This window comes from Pelodiscus sinensis, chromosome 3 (assembly GCF_052426305.1).
Source record: "Pelodiscus sinensis isolate ZL-2025 chromosome 3, ASM5242630v1, whole genome shotgun sequence".
NCBI classification, from domain to species: domain Eukaryota; kingdom Metazoa; phylum Chordata; order Testudines; family Trionychidae; genus Pelodiscus; species Pelodiscus sinensis.
In genome coordinates, this window is record NC_143054.1 from 128,887,690 (window position 1) to 128,909,940 (window position 22,251).

General features: G+C 41.3%; 1 protein-coding gene across 5 annotated transcripts in view; it reads right to left on the minus strand.

The window, feature by feature from the left end:
• Nucleotides 1–22,251, minus strand: part of B3GALNT2 (beta-1,3-N-acetylgalactosaminyltransferase 2) — a 40,631-nt gene that overhangs the window by 11,777 nt on the left and 6,603 nt on the right. For all 5 annotated transcript variants that reach the window (XM_075924796.2, XM_075924793.2, XM_075924795.2 and 2 more), the window contains exons 2-8: nt 21,006–21,153; nt 19,270–19,370; nt 17,517–17,710; nt 12,265–12,360; nt 5,445–5,555; nt 4,587–4,665; nt 1,542–1,725 (exon numbers count right to left, since the gene is read on the minus strand). In XM_075924796.2, the coding sequence (XP_075780911.1) occupies nt 1,542–1,725; nt 4,587–4,665; nt 5,445–5,555; nt 12,265–12,360; nt 17,517–17,710; nt 19,270–19,370; nt 21,006–21,153 (913 nt within the window). The remainder of the gene's footprint in view (nt 1–1,541; nt 1,726–4,586; nt 4,666–5,444; nt 5,556–12,264; nt 12,361–17,516; nt 17,711–19,269; nt 19,371–21,005; nt 21,154–22,251) is intronic.

Here is a 22,251-nt window from a genome sequence, read left to right on the forward strand (position 1 = left end):
CATGTGTGTAAAGTGAAGCCCATAGCTTTGGGGATCAAAGGTGAGTTTTTGGGGGGGATTGTTGTTTACACATCATAAATACCTATAGATATGGTAAATTGAGCTGACAGCTGGAACTATGCAATGTTCAAAATACTCCGGTATCTATTTTGGATCACTGCTCCTATTCACATCTTCGAATACATTTAGGTTGTGCAAATGTAATGAAACTAAACAGAATTTAAAATTTTAAAAAATTCTAATTTTTAAAATAAAAGGATGTGTTTTTTCAGCTTTTATGGGTAATGTCTCCGAGAAACTGAAATCTTCAAAGTACTTGTTATAGGTATTATCAATTCCTTCTTCAATTCATGTTCTGGCATGATGCTTCAGGCACTGCTTAGACCATATTTTCACGCAAAAGACAGAGGGCTCTGGCAGAGGCAGGCAGTTCTCGGGCAATTGTTGTCATGACAAAAGGTGCTCAAAGATATTTGGAAGGCCTTTCTGGTCTGAGTAGGGATGTTAAATTGCAACTGACTGATTGAATAGTTGATGCATTTTGCATCGACTATTAGACTAGTCGATAAGGTGCCTCCGTCTTTGAAGTGTAGAAACAGCCCTAGGGCTGTTGCTACAATTTAAAGGCAAAAGCGCCATGTGGAGGCCAGGATCATCTGGGGACTCCCCCGCTGATTCTGGGCTCCATGCGGCGCTGACGCTTTGAAACGCCGCATGCAGCCTGGGGACACTCCAGCTGGCTCCAGGCTGCATGCGGCATTTCAAAGTGGCAGTGCCTCATGGAGCCCGGGCTCTGGCCCAACTCCACGCTATGCTGCCGCTTTGAAGTACCCCCTTCCTCTTTCCCACTCCCCTTGCTGCCTCTTTCTGATAGAGGGGGTGGGGGTGGGGGGGAAGCAATTAGTCGACAGCCTGTCGACTATCTCATAAGCATTTGTTTATGAGATAGTCGACTAGCCCTTCACAACCCTAGTGGGGAGCCTCTCTAGGGACCAGACCTCATGAGGCATTCAGCATTTAATGCTAAAATTTACCTTGTGACAGAAACTGAGAGCACTCAGGATCTGACAGGATTGATCCTGATCCAAGGCCCACCAAAGTCACTGCCTGTCTTTCTGATGACTTCAATGGATTTGGGATTGGCCTTTTGTTTGTAACCAAGCTGACAGACAGCCTTTACCATTTAAATGGCTGGTATTCAGACTGGTTTGTGATTTCGTGCCATGAGCAAACATCCCAGGTAAGGCTGTGGACATGATTGAACCCTCACTTGCACAGTTAGATTTGTGGAGTAGAATTCTGTTTTAAAAGTGTTTAGGGTGGGGGAGGGAAGAAATTCAGTCAGTAAAGATCAATCCTAAAACCTGAACCCTCACTTTTAATCACCAGAAAAATACAATTTTGTCCCTTTTAACATGAAAACCAAACAAAAACAATGAAGAGAGTAAATTTCCAGGTACACTGTATGTTTTCAGAATAAAGCATGTCCAGGACTATCTGGCATCAGAAATCCCTGATAAAAATGCTTTTTTCCAACCTACCATCGGTAGAAGTTCAGCAGTTTGGCTGGAACATTTCTGTAGGTATCCACAATGTCTACAAAAACAATATCATCATAGGCACTGCTTTCTTCCTGCAGCAATGCATCCTCGTCTTCAAGGTTTTTTAAGTGGTTTACAAACCTCTCAGGACGAGTATGTAGGCTTTGCAAAAGAGCATCACCTTCTGAAGGGGAGGGAGGAGAAATTACACATAATCAAAACTACATATTCACAGTCTCCATGCAATACGCTACATACAGCAGTGTATATTTCTCCTGTTCTAGAAGCAGCATATTTACATGTTTATTTTGTCAGTAAGTGTCCAGTTAAAATCTTAATTTAGGAAATTCTGCAATCAATTAAAAAAAAAAAAGCTTTGGGAGGGTAGGTCACATATACACTTAGGGTCCTACCATATTCATGGGCCATTGTGGTCAATTTCACAGAGGATTTTTTTAAATAATAAATTTCATGTTTTCAGCTATTTAAATCTGAAATTTCATGTTATCATAGGGATGCTGGCCAAAACCAAATTGTTGGGGTGGGGCAGATTTGCAAGGTTATTGTGTGAATGGGGGAGGGTGAGTTACGGTACTGCTGCCTTTGGCACTCCTGCAAGCAGCAGTGTAGTTATCAGGGCCAGGTAGCTGGAAAATGGTGTCTGCTGGCCAGGAACCCAGCCAACGGCAACAGCGCAGAAGGAAGAATGCCCTGGAATGGTATTGCCGCCCTAACTTCCCTGCTGCTGCCTGCAGAGTGGAGACCTCAGTCACCAGCTATCACTCTCCAGATGTCCAGCTTTGAAGGCAGCAGTGCAGAAGTAATGGTAGCATGGTATGGTATTGCCACACATAGTTCCACACTGCTGGTGGTGGAGTGCTTCCTTCAGAACTGGGCCCCCCGTCAACAGCTGCTGCTCTCCAGCCAGCCAGGCACTGCAGAAGTAAGGATAGCAATTCTGCAACTCCCCTAAAATAACATTGACACACCTGCCCCAGCAACTCCCTTTTGGGTCAAGACAATTGGAGAAACACTGGACTCCCCCATGAAATCTACATAGTATAAGGCAGGGGTCGGCAACTTTTCGGAAGTGGCATACCAAGATTTAACTTATTCACGTCTATTTATGGATCTGCGTGCTGGGGGACGTGGGGACAGGGGCAAGCTGGGTATGGTGACCGTATTTTTTGAACCAGCTGCAGCTATGGAGAACGGTTTAATTTAAATTATGGAACAGATTAAGCGTTTTAACGTTCTCATGTCAGTTTATCAAACTTAATTTTAAATAAAAAAATATTAATTTCTGTCAAACACAAAAGATTTCAATATTTTCTTTATTTACAGTGGGGTGGGGAGAGAGTATTAACCCCTTAGTTCCTGGGAGCTGCACACCTAGACTGGGCAGGGGCAGCCCTAGGGACGTGGAGCCCAGTGCAGGGTCATGCCGCCTGCTCTGCTTGCCTCTCCTCCCCACCCGCCCACTTCCCCTTCCAGCAAGAAGCCAGAGCTGGTTCTCCAGCCTGCAGCTGTGCAGCAACCGCAAGGCTCCAGTCGTTGCTGGGTGGAGAGGGGGGGCTTCTGCAGTGCGTGCCATTGAAAATCGGCTCTCGTGCCACGTATGGCATGCATGCCGTAGATTGCCGACCCTTGGTATAAGGTAAAAGCACACAAAAGGAGGCAGGGGGGAAGGACACGATTTCACAGTCCGTGATGAACGCATTTTTCATATTTGTGAATTTCGTAGAGCCCTATAGAATGTCCCAATAAAAAAGAAACAGAATTCTTTACTGAAAGAATTCAAGCCTTAAGAAAGTTTTATACAAATAATTATCTGGCACTCTACTCTCTATTGCATAAGACGCCCAGGAGGGCTGCCCAAGTTCATTATCAATTTATCCTAAGCACATTTACTGTAGCATAGAAAGAGGCTGAAAACCAGGTTCTCACATACTGCTCTGATAAAGTTCAGCACAACCTATTTTCATGGTACAGTCGTGCTGGCCTGTCCCCAGGTACCACACTGCAAGCCAGTTTTGCATAAGCATATTCTGGGAAAATCAGGGCAGGCATTCTGTACTACCTGAAATGTTGAGGCTAGGGGGAGAAGAGGGAGGCAGGTTTTAAATATGATTTCAATGCACTTTAAGATCCTTCTGCACAGAAATAAGGGAGATGACACTGCTCAATCATTTGCCAGTCCTATTTAATCAGCCTCTTGTAGTGAAGCTTTAATTTCCTGACAATTTTTTATAGACTGAAAGTGGTTTGTTTGCCCCCAAACCACATTTTAAAAACAAAAATTAGTTATTTTACTTAAGAAAAATACATTTCTGCTTTTCCATATCCCTGGGCAGATAAACAAGCCTAATTTTTGAGGAGTGTTAATACGAAGCAAGCTCATTTTTTTCCATTATAGCAGCTGCTCTGTAGTGCCAGTTTAGATGCCAGCTTCATTGCTAAGTGGCCCAGAGACCAGGCAGAGTTTGAAAGGGCTCTCTGAGGCTTACACACAACCTGCTGAAATAGGTGCAAAAGCAACAGCATTGATTGGAAAAGCTAGCCACCACGTTAGCTTTAAAGCCACTATTTACCAACAGTTACTCCACAGTGGTACCAGAGACACTGCAGTTATTTCCCATTCTCAATTTAGGGGAAAAGTGGCAACTGTTAACACAAGTTGACTTTTTAAAGGCACCCAGTGTAGAACTTTTTTCTTTAGCTTTGTCTTTTGACAACAAGAATTGAGGACAGGATCAGGGAAATCCATTTGGATAGAAAGGGAAAAGATGATTATGTTAATAAAAAGACAGCAAGAGATAAAATTGGCTTCGCTAGGCGCTAAGGAGCGCCTCGAAAAAGATCTCAGCATGTCACCAAAATTGTATTTAGAAGATGACTTTTATGGAAGAGGAATAAACCGATTATAATAAAAGTAGATCTTAGTCAAATTAATATTAGACACAACTTGATCATTTCAGAGTTGTCATTTAAATGTTCTATTGTATAAGGACAGAGAAGTGCTCCACTACATTTTTGCAGTCTTACCTTGAATAGTGTAAATAAAGCCTCCTGCTATTCCTTCCACACCTTCTGTGAATTCATGTGGCCATGAACCTTCCCCTGTCTGTTAGAGATTGATTAACAGCATTTCAAGAAGAGAAATGGGTCAGTAGTGAAAGCTGAGCTAACTCCTTCTCAATACAAAACTTTGATGTAACAAAAATAAAACTATGTACAGTCTGCTTTTTAGATATCTGCATATGCAAAAGAGTAAAGCTTTAATTATAATTGGAGAGTGATATTGTCAAAAATGCCTAAGGGATTTAGGTGCTCTGTTGCCATTAAAACAGGCATCTTTAGAAACAGCATTAATATCTGTGTTCTATTCTGTTCACAGATCCTGCTGGAAAGCTAGATTTTTAAATTAAGAAGAAAGACAAACTTTAAATGGCTAAAATATAATGACTCGGCATGCCGTTTGTCAATCAGCAGAAAGTGGTGACAAGGAAAGAGAATTAATTCCTGTAGGGCTGCAATAACTGGGGAAGAACGCACTGCTGGCAAAAATGGGCTCAAGAGCATAGCGTCTGATTAGCTGCAGTGAATCTGACCCAATATCTTTGAACGACACAAAAGGGGAGGGTAAACTTTATTCCCATGAAGAGTGGAAAACAGGACTTGAATTCAGTCAGTAGCACCATTTTCTTAGTTCACCAAAAGGCTGTAACCCAAGGTTGAAGTTGAAAATTAAACCAACACGGGAAGATAGAGGTCATCTGACTGGACAGTTACAGAGAAACTGAAGGGAGCACAGGGAAACGGGACAGAAAAAGATCTGAAGCTAAAGATTTACCACAAAATTACTTATGATTGGAACGTGAGTAGTGTGAAGAGATGACACACCGTAGAGACTCTGAGGACTCCTCCTCCATCATTAATCATCACTTTGTGCAGATTCCTAGAAACAAGGCCTTGAAGATCCTGGCTTTCCCACACAATAGTCCCTTCAAAACTCTGTTAAGAAAGCAAAGTACAATTCACTATTAGCAGGACTTTAAAATATAAAAATAAATACAAACACACGCGCATACACATCCCTACATAATGTGCAATATTGCAGAAACTGTAGATCACAATATTTGGCTTCCACTGTAATTTGACAGCCACTCTCATCCCCAGGCAGCCAAGAGTAGGAAAAAAAAAATCGAATAATGGACTTTACTACCGCAAATAATTAAGTCCAATATTACTTTCCGGCAATTTTCCATGGCTTGTCCACATTGTAACTACAGTTTTACTGACAATCATCCTAGAATTAAAATAGGGCCTTACATACACCCACACTCACAAAAACTTAGAAGATGGAATAAAAAATGGTAAGCTTTACAGAACTGATGGTAAGCTTTACAGAACTGATTGATATTCACACACTGTATATGTTTTTACTTAGATTTCACTGCAATAAAATCAGTAATGGCTAAAGGAATGCACCTATGAAACAACCAGACAGTTGTAAAGGTTAGACTTCCCTGGTCTGGCACCCTGGGAACCTGACTGGTCCTGAAGGAGTTTCCTATGCTAGACCAGGGGAGGTTGGCCCCTCTGCAAGGTTCCCCTGCTCCAGGGCCACTGGGCTCCCAGCTCTTCGGCCAGTCCTGGGGCTGCTGGAGCTCCGCAGACAGCTCTAGGGCCACCACAGGGCGCCAGGACTTTGCTGCCCCGAGCTGTGGTTCTCTGCTCCAGGGGCTCTCTGCTCCAGCAACATCCATGGTCCTCCTGGACCACAGATGATGTCAGACCAGAGAGTCCCCAGACCATAGAGGTTCAACCTGTAATTATAAATAACTTCTCTCTCTGCATCAGGAATGATATTAAAACTTTAAACTAGAAGTCTAGATTAAAAAGTTTTTTCCTTTTTATTTTAAAACTTTAAAATTGTATTTAACTGAGAAGATTTTTAAACATTTAACTATAAAAGCATATATTACAAACAGAATAGATTAAAATGATTAGAAAATCAATGCCAAGACTTGAGATTAGGGACCTCTGTTGATCCTGCAACCATCACTGGTATCACCAATACTAAAAGGAAACAGGGAATTTCCTTTCTTCCCTTGCTATAGGCGTCATGAATTATATAGAAGAAGAATCAGAGAACCCTGGCCTCAGTCCTTGGAATATAAGTAAACTACTGCTCTTCTTTTCCTTTTTAAACTGTATAACACTTTAAAAAAAAACCTCTAAGAGCCTACATCACTAAGAGGCTACATGTATAATTTAATTTTTAAAAAGAAGTTCAGGCCACCTTTAAACTGATCTGCTAAATGCTGCGTATGAGAGATACTGCATGGCTAATATTACTATGTTCTGCTGAAAACCTATAAAATGCTTAGGAAGAGACAGAGGGGATGCAGTATCAAAATAAAAGTTTAAGTAGTAATTTAAAGTTCTGTAATTTGTTTAAAGTAACCCTGCTTTCGTCAAGGGATTACACACTAAATATATTAACATTAGTTTCATGAATGTTAAACCGAAGCAAACGATTCTGTTTAAAGCAATTGGCATAACTTTAAATCAATTCCTCTGCTTCTAAAGCAAAAAATGTTGAGACGCTGTAATAACAGACGGTAGCTATTCGAGCCCAGAAACACCTCAGCTTGTTTTAAACTTGTTTACAAAGGCAGACAGATTCCTCAATGTTCAGAACTGTTTGCTAAATTTCTGCTACCCAATGCCTCAGACCCCACCCACTCTTTGGTCTCCAGTCATCTCTCCTTTGACCTTTACCCAGCTCCCTTGCTTGCATTCACCTCTTCTCCGGATTGTCTCCATTTACTAATGGATCCAAAATAGTCCAGGTTACTTTCTTATCACTTCCTCAAGCTCTTAATCATCCTCCACCAATAGGTCTTTTATGCTCATAACATGCTTGATATTCAGTAACAGCCACACGCTTGAAATAATCTTGTCTCCTCTAATTGCTTCTCATTTATTTTACATTTGAACAATGGACCAAATCAGTGCTCATGCTGGTCTGACCTTCGTGCTTAATACTACCACTTTGCTACGTCTAATTATTTGTCATTCTAATATGACAAATGGGCCATTACCAAGATTTTCGTGAATGCCAATGGCAGGATCCCCTATCATCCTAGGCTTTGAAACCTGGATAGCAGCACTTACCTAGCATCTGTATATACAAGGTTTTCTGATAATTGCCTTTTCCTCCCTAACAATTTTTGACCAACTGCTTGCCCTAACGGTGCATTTCCCTTCATCTTCCCTCACTCTTACAGGGATGAGCCACAAAACCAAAAACTAGCACTTTAGTTGAAAGATGTTTTAAGTTCTTTGCAAAAAGCAACGAGAAATTCTGTAGCACCTTAGAGACGTGCGGCTATGTCTACACTGCACTTCTCTTGCACAAAAGCCTATGCAAATGAAGCACGGATCAGCATATTGCCACGCTTTGTTTGCATAGTTAATTAGGGGCCGTTTTTGCACAAAAAACCCTAATCTTTTTCAGGAAGAATGGCTCTTGTGCAAGAAGGGCTTTTTGCACAAAAAGGAGCCATCTACAATCCAATATTTCTTAACGTGAAGAAATAGGGAAAGGTATCATCTCATACCAATCTTGTGGCACTTAAACACTTCACTACAAACAGATTGTCAATATATGTGCATTGATCTCTTTTGTGTGATCTTGAATGCTTCAGCATCTTAAATATCACAACGAGTATGTGACAAAGCATGAGCCCCATCAATCCAAATGAGAAATGTCATGCCATCCTGGAGATATACAATGTCCATAACATAGTAAAAATATCAATAAAAAGCACTTGCAGTTTGTCTCTCTTCTCTAAACAACGCTCCAAAACATTTTTTCAACAAGAATGCAAAAAAGTACTGGTAGAACACTGTCAAAGTGGGAGGATGTAACTAGGTGGAGTCTTGCAGGGGTGTGTCATGTGTCCACAACTATTCAATATTTCATTAATGCAATTAAGGACCGGGGAATGTGTTTATAAAATTTGCAGGTAATGCCAAGCTAGGACAGGTTACGAGCACTTTGGAAGACAAAATTAGACTGCAAAAATATCTTGACAAATTGAAGAACTGATGTGAATTCAACAAGATTAAATTAAATAAAGATGAGTACAAAGTACTTTACTTAGGAAAGGAAAAAAATCAAATGCACAACTACAACTGAATAAGCAGCAGGACTGCTGAAAAGGACATGCAGATTATAATGTATCACAAATTGAATATGAGCTAACCATAGCATATCTCATTCTAGGGTGTATTAACAGGAATGTCAGATGTTAAGACACGGGAGGTGACTTTCCTGAGCTAACTGGCTTTGGTGAGGCCTCAGGCTGCAGAATGGTGTCCAATTCTGGACACTACACTCTAACAAAGATGTGGATAAACTGGAGAGAGCCCAGGCGAGAGTGAGGAAAGTTAGAAAAGATTTTTTAAAATCTGATTTACGAGGAAGGGATATAAAAAACTTGACATGTTTAGCCTCGAGCAAAGACCACTCAAAGGGTACGTGATAAATCTTCAAATATATCAAGGGCTTTTATAAAGACGATTGTGATCTATTGGCCTCCACACCCACTGAAGATAGGATAAGTAATAATGGGCTTAATCTACAGGAAGGGAGATTTAGATTCTTTCAGTGCTATACATCTATGAATTTATGTCATAGCTTGAATATGCATTAGTATTTTGAGAGAGGAAAAAATTACAAGGGCCTGGGAGTTTACTATATTGGAAAAAAAAAACCCAAAGATTTACAGGAATAACATTCAGGTTGTGCAGAAATCCATCCCATCCCACTGTACTGTTGGACAAAATATATTCTAAAAATTAAAAACACACAGCATCTGCTGTGCATTACTTTAAAATAAATGTCTTACCCCTGAAGAAATTTAAGCAGCATTAAATTACATAAGCAAACCTCTTGCAGTATTTTGTGTATTTGACAAGCCAGACCACTGAAATGCTACTCTCTGGTAAGCTGTTTAAGGAGCTAAACCAGGGGTTCTCATCCTTTTTTTTTTTTTTTTTTTTTTTTGCTGGGGCCCCCTTTGAAAATATTTCAGGCTGGGATGATCTCCCTCAACAAGTGATAACCACATACCCCACACTCTTACTTCTGTGCTGCTGTTGGTAGCAGTGCCATCTTCAGAGTTGGGTGCTTGGTCAGCAGCTGCTACTCTCATGTCTCCCCTACAATAATCTTACAACTCCCTTTTGGATCAGGATCCCCAGCTGGAGAAACGTTGAAATAAACTAACCAGGTTACTACAGGGGATTGAAGGTCAAATTGATTCCTGTAGTAACTCATGTGAAATCAGTGGAATGACATCATGGACTAAACTGGCCCTGAATACCTAACTTACTCAGTCAATTCATTTCTTCTCATTTTACTATATTTCTTCCATGACATAAGACATAGATTTCTGACACTGGTTTACTTAAGACACAGTTATCAGAGCACTGGTTTAACATCATAAGAGAACAAGTTTTAATATAAGGAAGCAAACTTTTAAAATTATATCTGAACTATTTAGAAATTAGGAACTCACACTGAAACAGCTCCTCAGATGGGAGCTTCCACAATATTCCCACTTGAAGTCTATAGAAGTTTTACTTGAGTAAGGACTGTAGGATTAAGCCCTCACTGTAGTAATGTTAACTATTTTCTTTCCACACTTTTTTTTTACTATGTTTAACCACTTCCTTCCAATATAACCTGAAAAAAACAGTTTGTTACCATATTCCTTCAGAACAACCCAATCTGAAGGTTTAGGCACCATTCCCAACTGGGATCTCAAAACATTGGACCCAGCCTTTAGAGCAGGGGTGGGGAACCTAAGGCCCTGGCTTGCCTGAATCCGGCCCCCAAGGCTCAGGGCCCTCTCCAGCATGGGGGACCATGCACTGGCACTTCAGTGCCCCCCTCTGGTTCATCATGGGGCTGGAGCACACAAGATTGACTAGCCTGGGCCCTCTTGACTCTGGTGTGTGAGGGGAACATGGGGAGTATCTTTCTCCTCAGTCAGGGGCCACATCAATAAGGACTTGGAGGGTTTTTTGCTTCCCACTTGTGTGCGGCCCCCCCCCCCCCGACTGATTCTTCTGTCAGTCAGTGGCTCTCAACTCAAAAAAGTTCCCGCTCCTGCTTTAGAGCTTAGCAAATGCGATGCACAACCACCACTCGTGTTAATAATACCAACCCACCCCACACAGCAGTGTTTACCGAAGTTTTGACAGCAGAGCCCCCGCTTCAAGAAAATGAAATCAATCATATCACAGCAGCTCTGTTGTTAAAGGCGTATGTGTTTTAGTTTACACAACTTCTGTAAACCCTCTCACCTATGGCTAATATTTCATGCACATTCCCCCTCACTTTGAGAAACACTAATATAGTATAATTCATTGTGTGATGGTTCCGCTCCTCTCTTACATGCTTTGATGAGCAGTGAAATAATATTTCAAGTGTGACCACTGTTAGCTATCATCTAAATCCCAATTAGCACCCGTTGAAGTGATTAAGGAAGTTTACACTTCAGAGCTATTATTACAGGCTCTCTGTAAACTCAGGCACGTGCTTCTGCATTGCTGATACCCATCTCATACTTTGAAAGGTCTCTTTGCACCCATAACAGCTAATGACTTTCAGTTTTCATTCTGAAAACAGACTCAAGAGAACAACTGAGATCTGCCTGTGCCCTCTGGATAGTCTTTTGCAATCACCCTAAAGGAAGGGGAAATAACTTGCTGCATGGGAAACACTATCCCACAAAATCTTAGTATGCTACCTTTATAGACCAAGATTTGGAGACAGTTTTTCTCAAGCTGCCAGAGCTAGCTCTACATCATTGAATCATTTTTAAGAGAACTTATGACAATGAACAGTAACCGAAAACCTCTTGAGCAATAGTTTAAAAAGACCTACTAGCATCTAGAATGAGCAGTGTGGTTAGTTCACCATATCATGCCACTAATAGATACAAATCTCTCTATATGTTAAAAAAAAAAAAAAAAAAAAAACCCTTTTCTTGCAGGACAACAGAATGACATCACATCACTCTGCATCCCGCCTGCCTCCACCATCCCTCCCTCCTTTCCCCAGGGCTCAGCTGTTTTGCAGGGCCTGGGGAGGTGCCGGAGCAGGCCCCCCTCCCCCGGTGCTCGGGGGAGGGGGGCTCCACATAGCCTTTTCCCTCCCCCCTCCTCTGTGCTCGGGGGCAAAGCTACATGCCATGCGGCCCCACAAGCCATGCAGCCTGGGAACCACGTGGCCTTTCCCCTCCCCGGTGTTCCACGTGGCCTCGGACCCTCCTGGGGAAGAGAACCTCAACCTGGACCAGATGGCCGGAGCAAGAGGGCCATGCCAGGCCAGCCTCAGCCCAATCTCCAGTAGCTGGAGTGAGAGAGCTGGAGCCAGCTTCGGCCAGGAGCAATCCCGCCCTTGGTGGCTGGGAGTGGGGGGAGGGAAGGAGGAGGGAGCTGGGGCTAGGGTTGGCCTGGCCTCAGGGATGGCCCAGTGGCCTGTGGAAGATAGGGCTGGCTGACTATACCCAGAGAGGGAGGTGGGCGAGTGTAGCAAGCAGGGGGCCCTAGTAAAGCCTGAAAATATAAACAGATGAAAAGTAAATGCCAGTTTTACAAATCAAATCAGCATGGGAAATGAACTAAATACTGCACGTACCTCTGGTAAAATGAATTGTTCTACAGGTTTATACCATAGTCTGTTAACTTGCACTCCACAGCTAGGTGGGCTAAAACGAGCACTGAAGAGAGCTTCCTGTGTTCAAAATAAAGAAAGGCAAATAAAAATAAGAAACTTACATTCTTAAATCACAAGGGCTGTAAACATGATGCTAACCTACATTTTCTTAAATGGATCACAACAGAAAGGACAAACCTCTTAAAGCAACCCACAGTATGTTCTCTTTCAAACAATGTTACCTATTTTTCATGTAGTAATAGCCCTTAAAACTAACTAGTATTTTGTTTTGCATTCCAGCCCCCCCCCTCCAAATATAGAGCTGAAAAGACGTACTGAACTGACAATCTTGCAGAAGGAAACAAAACATGAAGTGGTAATGCAACTTTTCCCCTATACCATACTATCCCATTAAGGATCTCTCAGTCTCCAGGCTTCACCCCTCTGCTGAAATAACCCCATACACCGGGGTGGGGAACCTTTTTTGGGTTAGGAGCCGCTGACCCACAGAAAAATCAGTTGGGGACCACACACAAGAGAGAAGCACTTGAGTGAGAAGCAGAAAGACACTCTTCACGTTCTACTTGCAAAACAGAACCTACGGAGGCCCCGACTAGTCGATCTTGTGTGCTCCAGCCCTACAGCCATGGGGGGAAATCGAGTGCCAGTGTGGGCTCCCCAATGGTGCGTAGAGAGCCCTGAGCCTTGGGGGCCAGATACAGACAAGCCGAGGGCCACAACCGGTCCCCGGGACTTAGGTTTCCCACCTCTGACTTATGCCAATTCTTCTTATGAAAGTTGCTGATTGTCAGGAACTGACCTGAAAGTGGCAACTTACATCACATATATCAATAAACAGTTTTCAAATGATAGCTAGCAAGTGATTGGGCTGTAGGGACTAAGGATGTTAAATATCAATTAATTTACTAGTCAAGTAGTCGATGGAATTTCAATCAACTACTCAACTATTTGATAGGCACTTCCACATTCCTCCTTTGAAATGTACAGAAGTCCCCAGCAGGGGCTCTTGTGCATTACAAAGTGGAAGTGCTCTCAGGGAGCCTGGGTCAGCAGGGGATCCTGGGCTCCATGCTGTGCTGCTGCTCTGAAATGCCATTCGGAGCCCCGGGTCTGATCCTGGGCTCCGTGCGGCATTTCCGTTGACCCCGGGCTCCACGAAAACGCCGCGGCAGCAGCAGCGCACAACTGATCCTGGGTCAGCTGTGTGGTGCTGCCCTTTGAAACACCACCTCGGCGTTTCAAAACAGCGCCTCATGGAGCCCGGGGTCAGCTCTGTGATGCGCTGCTTTGAAACGCCGCCATGGCATTTCAAAGTAGCAGCACCGCACGGAGCCTGAGTACAGGCTCCATGAGGCGCTGACGCTTTGAAGTACCCCCCTCTTTCCCCTTCCTTTGCTGCCTCTATTTGATAGAGGCAGTGGGGGGAGGGGAGAGGAAATCGACTAGTCCTTAACATCCTTAGTTCGGTCTATTTCCTTCACTTCCTCTACACACCAAACATTGATTAAGTCCCAAAATGTCCAAGTATCTAATTGAGGCATCTGGCTAGCTTCTTTCTTTCCTCCTTTCTCCCCCTACCCCTTTCCTCTTTTTCACATCCCTAACCCACAGAAACTAGCATATCCTTTGAATTTTTTGCTACAACAGCTTTATGCAAGAATTTTATAGATTCCCCCCCGCCGCTTTTTTTTGCATTACATGTAAAACTAAGTCTCTGAGGGGTAGCCAAGTTAGTCTGTATCTTTTAGTCTCTAAGGTACCACAGGACTCCTAGTTGTTTTTATAGAAAACTAAGTTGCAGCAAAAAGACTACAGTATATTCTCTTCGCTCAGAGATCTGCTTCATCTCTATCACTACAGAGTTAGCTTTCCACTGCCAAATAAACTGGAGTCCCACAGAGCTCACATCACTGATTTTATGGTGAATCAAGTTCAGGACTGGTGAAAGCTATCCATCATATGATTAGGTTGCCAGAAGAAGTTGCTCTCCTAACAGCACCTTTCCATATTCACTTTGATAGGGAAGGACTGTTAACTCACTTCTCACACTTTCACCAAAATGGCATATTACACAGTGTCCTAGAAAGTCTATTTAATGTTGAATAGTTTGTCATTATAAGCATGATTCTGATGTGCATCTACCTCTCATTTAGCTAAACAAAATCAATTCAGATGAAATGTATACTGGGGCCCTTTGCGAGAGTAGAATTTTTATGGGGAAAATCTGCAGGTGGTTGTTGAACATGGTGATAGAACTGACAAATTTTAAAAAAATCTGTGATTTTCTATGTGGGATGTATTGTTCTGACTTCTCCCCCTGCCCATAACTTGGGAATGGCATGCCCAAGAAATTTTGCTTGCTGTGCTGATTGCACAAAGTGTTATAGATAAGGCTGAGATTTTGTCATAGATATTTTTAGTACTAGTTATGGACAGGACAAGGGCAATAACGAATATCCATGAGGAGTTGCTGGGCAGCTGCGGGCGTTAGCTGGGAGCATCTGTGTACCTTTCCCCTGGGCCTGGGAGCTGCAAAGTTGCCCCCACCTATAGTGACTGAGAGCCCCAAGAGCCCATGGCTGTGAGATTCCTTGCAGATTCCAGCCATTGTGGGCAGCAGCAGGACTCTGCAGCTCCGAGATGCCTGCAGACTGAAATCATGCAGGTCTTTGGAAATCAGATTCTGTGACTTACACAACCTGCATGACAAAATCGTGGCCTCAGTTATAGGATGCATTTGATCTGAACCTATGAGAAATCCACAAAGTTTATAAAACCGACATGCCATCAGACCTGGAGTTTAGGAAGTCTTTATACTTTTGGATTATACCAGCATCATTAGAATCCACTGTGAAGAAAAAGGTAATCTTTAAGAGAAGACATGGCAATAGCCTGTGCAGTGATAAGATGGCAGATATGGAAGGGGGAAAAAAGGAGGCCAAAAGAAGTATTGCAACAACTACATATTTGGCCTGCGATGAGCTATGTAACTAGCTACGAAAATATGAAGGAGAAAAGACCAGCTGGAAACTCATTAAGGCAAGAGAAGAAAATGGTGAAAGATGTGAACAAGTTTGCTTATATTAGAAATGAGAATGGTATTTGCATACAAATTGATGAACCAATCAACAACGTCTGGAGTGATTTTTTTGGGGGGGAGATGAATAAAGAGAACTTGAGAGAAACTTACAACATTTAAGCTGAACCAGTGGGGACAGACAGTTACAATAGGAAGAGGTTATAAAGGCATTCAGAAAATTAGAAAGGAAAAAGCACTTGGGCTTGATAAAGTACCAATGGATGTGCTTAAGTCTTTAGGCAGAGAAGGCGTCATGTATTTTACAAGTCTGTTCAATGGTATTCGTAAGAAAATGTCAGATGAATGATGTAAATGCTTTGCAATGCTCATTTTTAAACAGAAAGGAGACATTACAGTGTATGCTCATTATCATCCAATTAAAGTGATGTACATGCTCTGAAAGTACAGGAGATTACCACGTAAAAGTAACTGCCTTGAACAGTTGAAATTTGGAAGGGCGAGTATGGATTTATACCAAGAAGGATCATCAATGATGCCATATTTTTGCAGTATGAGTCTTCCTGGAGAAGTCTAGAGACAAGAGATAGCCTTGGGTATAGTCTTTGTGGACTTGGAGTTCACTCACGTGCCAAAAGAATTAGTTTGGTGGAGTGTGAGATGTGCCAGAGGATGTATCCATTTTCTTCAGGATATGTATGATAGAGCGACTACTGCAGTCAAAGCAAATTGAACTACATACTAGAGAATTTTCAGTCAACGTGGCCCGTAAATGGGGTCAGCACTGAGCCTTTTTTTTGTTTGTTTGTGGCTCCAAGGGTGCGACATGTAATAACATACAAAGGGGAGCTGCCTCAGAATATGCTGTTCATGGATGACGGACACATGCAGAAGATTGTGATACCCTGAAAACAAAGGGTAGTAACATAGGAGCAGGCAGGACATAGAACACTGGTAAGGACTAAGGAATTGACCACTGAGGGAGTAGGACCAACCATAAAGGGTATTACGGGCAGAGGTCTTAGAAGAGTGAAAGAATTTAAATACCTAGAATCAATGAATGTTGCTGACAGTGGTACCCTCCTGAGCGATGCCCAGCATTGTACTAAAGCTGCTTGGTGCACATGGCAGGAGCTGACCCCGATTCTGTGTGATAAAAAGATACCAATAAAGTTAAAATGGCAGACTGTATAAAACTGTAATCTGACCTCTCCTACTCCACCAGAGACCTGACCAGCCACAAGAAATCAATTTGCTAGGGAAATGAAGATGATGAGATGGTCAAATGGTTGGCGATTCCATGGTAGGAAACAAAATAAAGTTGAGAGTCCAATGTTTGTTCCCATCTGAAGACAAGGTGAAAGAGGCCAGGCTAGCCTGGTGTCAGTTATATTGGTAAGATGTCCTTTGAAATGACCATGGATGGAAGACAACAAAAGAGGAGGCCAAAGACTTAGTACAAGGACCAGCTATCAGAGGACCTTAGAGAGACCAATTTACATGACAGACAGGGTTTTGGAAGAAGGCTATAAAAGATGTCATCCCAGAATAGGGAAGTGGAAATAAGGAAAATGACAATGACTACAGGTGACCTAAAGTCTGGAGTCCATAACAGAGCTGGAAAACTATATGGAGTAATTATACTCATTATGTGTTAAACTATAACCATGCATGACAATACTTAGCTGTATAGATAGAGAGTGGATGAGACTACAAAACAAGAATTACTAGCTTTACTGTATTTTCTTGCTTTCAAACATTCAAAAGGTGGTGATTTTTGTTTGCATATACACAAGTCTTAAGTCACTGATAAACTTTCCTAACCTTAATTTCAACTAAAGCAGTTTTATCTTGGAATTAAAAAGAACATTTCATCGAGAAGCATTTCTGTTAAAACACATTACTAATCTGAAAAATAGTTACATTTATACAGAAAAAATATTTTAACATTTAATGTTTGTAAATCCCCTTTTTTAACATTCTCTAGTGAAAAATAAGATTTATAGTTATTCAGCTGACAGTTTTTAAAGATTGCAGTGGGAAAGAAAATTCTCTCTTATTAATGTAGGTAGGTGAAATCATTAATTTACTAGGTCATTAACACATACATCTGCGTGTCTCCAATTCACAATAGAAAGAAAAAATGTGCATTGGTAAGATAGCTGTAATACTGTACCTCCTGTTCTGCCTGGTACAGTTTTACAGTGATATTCCTCTGGAATCCCACATCATCAGCATCATAGAATACACCAAGACTGGTAATGACGATAGGGTAAAGAACTCGAAAATTCACACTGACAATGCGGTCTTCAGAAAGCACTGAAGGTGTATCCTCAGGGAGATTGAATGCTTCAATCTCTTGATTCAAAACTGTATTAAAAAAAAAGAATGAGGATTATACCAGTCATGTGAGCAGATTTATCATTCTGGAATTGGGTACAGTAATTCCTCATTTAACACTATAGATGTGTTTCAGAAAATGATCGTGTTAAGTGAAAACATGTTATGGGGGGGGGGGGGTCAATTTTCCCACTGAAAATAATGGAAAAGGTGGGGGTTGCGTTTCAAGCGGTGGTGTCTGTTGGGATCAGGACATAAGGTTGGGGGAGAAAGGGGACTGTGTTACATCAGGTAGGGGAGGTGTTTGGCTCTGGGGAAGGGAAGGGAAGGAAAGGGGAGGGGGATTGAGTTGGGAGTATGCCCCTATGATGGGTCTGTGAGAAGCCCTCCACCACTTTGCAGGGAGGCAGGGGAAGCCCTGCTCAGCCGCCAGCAATGGGCCGGCTGGAGAAATCGTGTTATTCCGGGGATGGTCATGTAATTCAAAAAACGTTCCCTAAAAAAAAAAATCATGCTATCGTGAAAACGTGTTAAGCGGGCACGTGTTAAATGAGGAATTATTGTATAAATGGGAATGTCTGATGAATAATTAGCATAGCTGATGAAGTGCACAAAGGTAATCAAATTACAGAAAAAAGATGACTGCACATCACTGTAAGGAGAAGCTTAGAATTGTTTAGTAGCCTGTTGGTTACCAGTCTATGTAAGTCAGTGCCTGAGCATGCAAAGGGAACTGAATGGAAGCACACACTCATATATAACACCTTATTCTACTAATGAGGACAGCTTTTTTATTCAGTCTCCTTCAGAAATGTGATTTATCTTTGGGAGGCTGAATGGCAAGGACTGTTGCTTAATTGGAACCAAATTAGCAGACTTTGCATTTAAGGTGACTCATTCCTAAGTGCCAAGTATTTTTCTACCAGGAGTTGGGATCACAGTATTGAAATTTTAACATAATAGTTGCAAATATTCAAAAGAGGAAAAATGGAAGGCAGGAAATATAATTTTACTTATGTATTTATTCATGGTGATGTTTCAAGTATTTTCTGACACATATTAAACAATTGCCTTTTCTCCTACGGACAAATTCTGGAAACACTATCAGATATAGTACTCATTTCTACTGAAGTGAACTCACATGGTCTTGTGGCCAAGATGCAGGACCTGGATGATCTGGGTTCAGTACTCAGCTCTAACACAACACACACTTGTGCAACCTTGAACAAGTCACTTAATGCTCTCGGACTCAGTTCCATGTCTGTAAGACAGGAACAATAGTCCCTACATGACAGAAATGTTGAGAAGGTAAATTAATTGGGGGAGATTTTCAGAGGCACAAAAGGTATCCAACACTCATGAAAGTCAATGGTCTGTGCTATGTACTTGGAAAATCTCCCCCATAAGTGTCTGTATATGGTGCTCATAGGTGGGCTATATAAGTGTCTCCATAGAGAGTACGTGCTATGTCCAATAGTATTTGCAGGATCGGGCCCTTACTTAGAATAGTCACTAAACTATCAGTGTGTTGCATCACAGAGGGTTCTGTTTAATATAATATAGCAGTGTAGAAGATTCATCATTCATACCTGGGTTAGTAATGTTCAGAAGTTTGCAGGAGTAAGGATCTTCTCTGTCCTCCACCGGCACAGTACAGCCATGAGCACCTATTATAAACTTCACAAGGACACTAAAATAATTTGTTTTTATTAACCCCAGTAATTTATTTACATCTCAATACAAAGATCTCTCCTATAGTCTAAACTTTCTGATCCCATTAAAACATAAAATTGTATTTAAACAATTGCATTTAGATATTCTTGACAATCTATTTATTTTTAGTGCATTAGCTGTACAAATCTCCAATGAAACACTGTATCAATACACACAAACAGCCAGGTGCTATTATTTGAAGAGGATTAGTAGTTCAATTTAAAAAAATAGTTAACTAAGAAGCTAGTCACATCAGGCAGAATGAGGAATTGCCCATTATCAGTTGTTTTATTGCTCATTTTATTAAATAACAGGATATATCTGCAAGTTCTGTAACTATTAAAACATCCATCTCATTTTAGATATTCCAATCGTGAGGAACAAGCAATTCAATATAGAAAATAGAAACCTACTTCAATGCAATTTTAAGGTTGAGAGTTCAATTCCAAAACGGAAGGGAAATTCAAAATTATAGCTCCCTTGGCAAGCATGATCCTCTCTTGCTGTGCTCAAGTATTCTCTGCTAAACAGCTTGCTACACTGAGTGGTCATGTAACGTACACATTTTTGTAACGAAGCATAAGGTAAGCTTACAGTGGAAAACATGACAGCACTTCCCGATTTTGATGTGATTAAAACTCTGACCCTTGATGTTGCATTAGCACTGAAAGTTGCTAATTTCTTCCTTTGACTCACAGTAAAACACCCAAACACTGCATGAAACCTTAGTAAGGGCTCAATCTTGCAAGGAACCAAAGGCCATTTGTTCCGAGAGATACATAACTTCAGGGCCTATGACTTAAAGCCCCTAGAATCATAGAACTGGAAAAGACCTCAGGAGGTCTTTGAGTCCAACCCTCTGCTAAAATCAGGACTAACCCCAACTAAATCATCCCAGCCAGGGCTTTGTCAAGCTGGAACTTAAAAACCTCTAGGGATGGAGATTCCACTACCTAGGTAACCCATTCCAGTGCTTCACCACCCACCTAGTGAAAGAGTATTTCCTAATATCCAACCTAATCTATGTCTGTAAGTGAATGATCACAACAAACATGGGAAATGTGGTTATTTGGCTGTATACAAACAACTTCAAAAACAGGGATTTCAATAAACAGCCTTTTAATGAACAGAGATTAGTACTTTGATATAGCTTTACACCCTCAACCAAAATAGCTTTGTTGCACATGCTCAGCAATAAATCCTTACTATTGTTTTATCATGCTACCACATTTCTCCTGACATCGAAAAAGAACTAAGTTGACATGGATGCTAATTACTACAACTTAAAAAGAAATCCACTTATGTCATCCAATTACACCGAACAACACTGTGAGCATTTCTTAATGGATGAAAAACCACTTTTGCACACCTTCAAGTAACAAATTTTAATTGCATTCAAAATATCCATTTCAACCCAGACTGCATATGACTTTTATAAAATTTTAAGGAATTAAGAAAGTGTCCTGTCAGCCATAATAAAAAGTGTTTGCAAGCATGAGGCCATATGGGATTTTTTTTTTCAAAATAAAGGTTAAGAAACAAACAACGTTTACTCATTTTGCTTCTAGTTTCTCACTCAGCCCAAATACGATACAAAATGTTGGTAGTTTACCGAGGGCCCAGTGCTGGATGTTGTTTCAAGTGCTTCAACCAAGTGTTCCTTATAACGTTCCGCAGCTCATGATTGTGTCGAGCTGATAATACACCAACAATAACATCGTAATGTTTCAGTTCCCACTGAGGAAAGAAAGCCAGGGGACCTAGGAGTTTAAAACAACAATTTACTATAGAAATATAATCCCACATGTCTGAGCTGTAAACTAATTAAAAACACATCAAAAGTAAGTGTATTTAGTGTCCTCAGCATTAAAAAACAAAAACAACATTTGTGTTATGTTGTCAAAACCCTGGAAGATGCTCTCAACATGCAGCAACTACCATAACACAACTGTGAAATTATTACTGGAGAGAATTGAGAAAATGACTGCTGGTAAACTAAAGTAACAAAGTGCATGACACCTTCAAAGCAAACAAAAGAAAACCCCTTTGTTGGCTGAATGATGAGAGCGCCAATTATGTGAGAGCCTGGCTGCATTCTGAGCAAGCTGCTCCATGAAAGCACATCACAGCTGTTCTCATTTTGTATTGGCTACCAAAAACCTTTTGGGTGAAATTTAAGGTGCTGCTTACAATCTGCAAAATCCTAAATAGCCTGGCCTCAGCTAACCTCATGAGCAGCCTTTTCTTCTCTGACCTACCACAAAACCTGGCGTCTGACCATTCTTGGCATTGGGCTTTCACCACTACACTATTCTACCAACAGATATCCACTTAACCTGAGCGTGATCACACTCAGAGTGTTAAGAAGCATGTCTTTGGGCATTCTGGCCTAATTTCCATTGCCATTTAGTTTATTGGCAGGGCCTTCCCTAGTCTCTTGTAAAGTTGTGAGAGTGGGGAAAAGTGTTGGGGGCATTATCTTCCAATAGATGGTAAATGTTTTGCCTTAATCAGCTGTGGCCGTGAGTTGTCCCAAGAGATATGAGCAATGGGTTTCATTATAAATGCTAATAATAAATAACATTTAGTTCTTGCTAAGCATTGTTTTTAAAATGTAGCGATTACAAAAATCATACTTCCTTTACTATGAGAGTTTAACTAGAGAAAAACCTGAAAAGTACTGCTCAGAACCCAACACCAATCAGGGACATCTTTAATGTGGATCTGCACTGTTTGGCTTATTCAGCCATTCTAACGCTGAATGAGACAGGTTTATATTTAGCTGGAATGAGGGATCACTTTCATCTCACTCTCCTTAATCCCAGACCTAAACCAAACAATTTAAATAAAAAGAACTC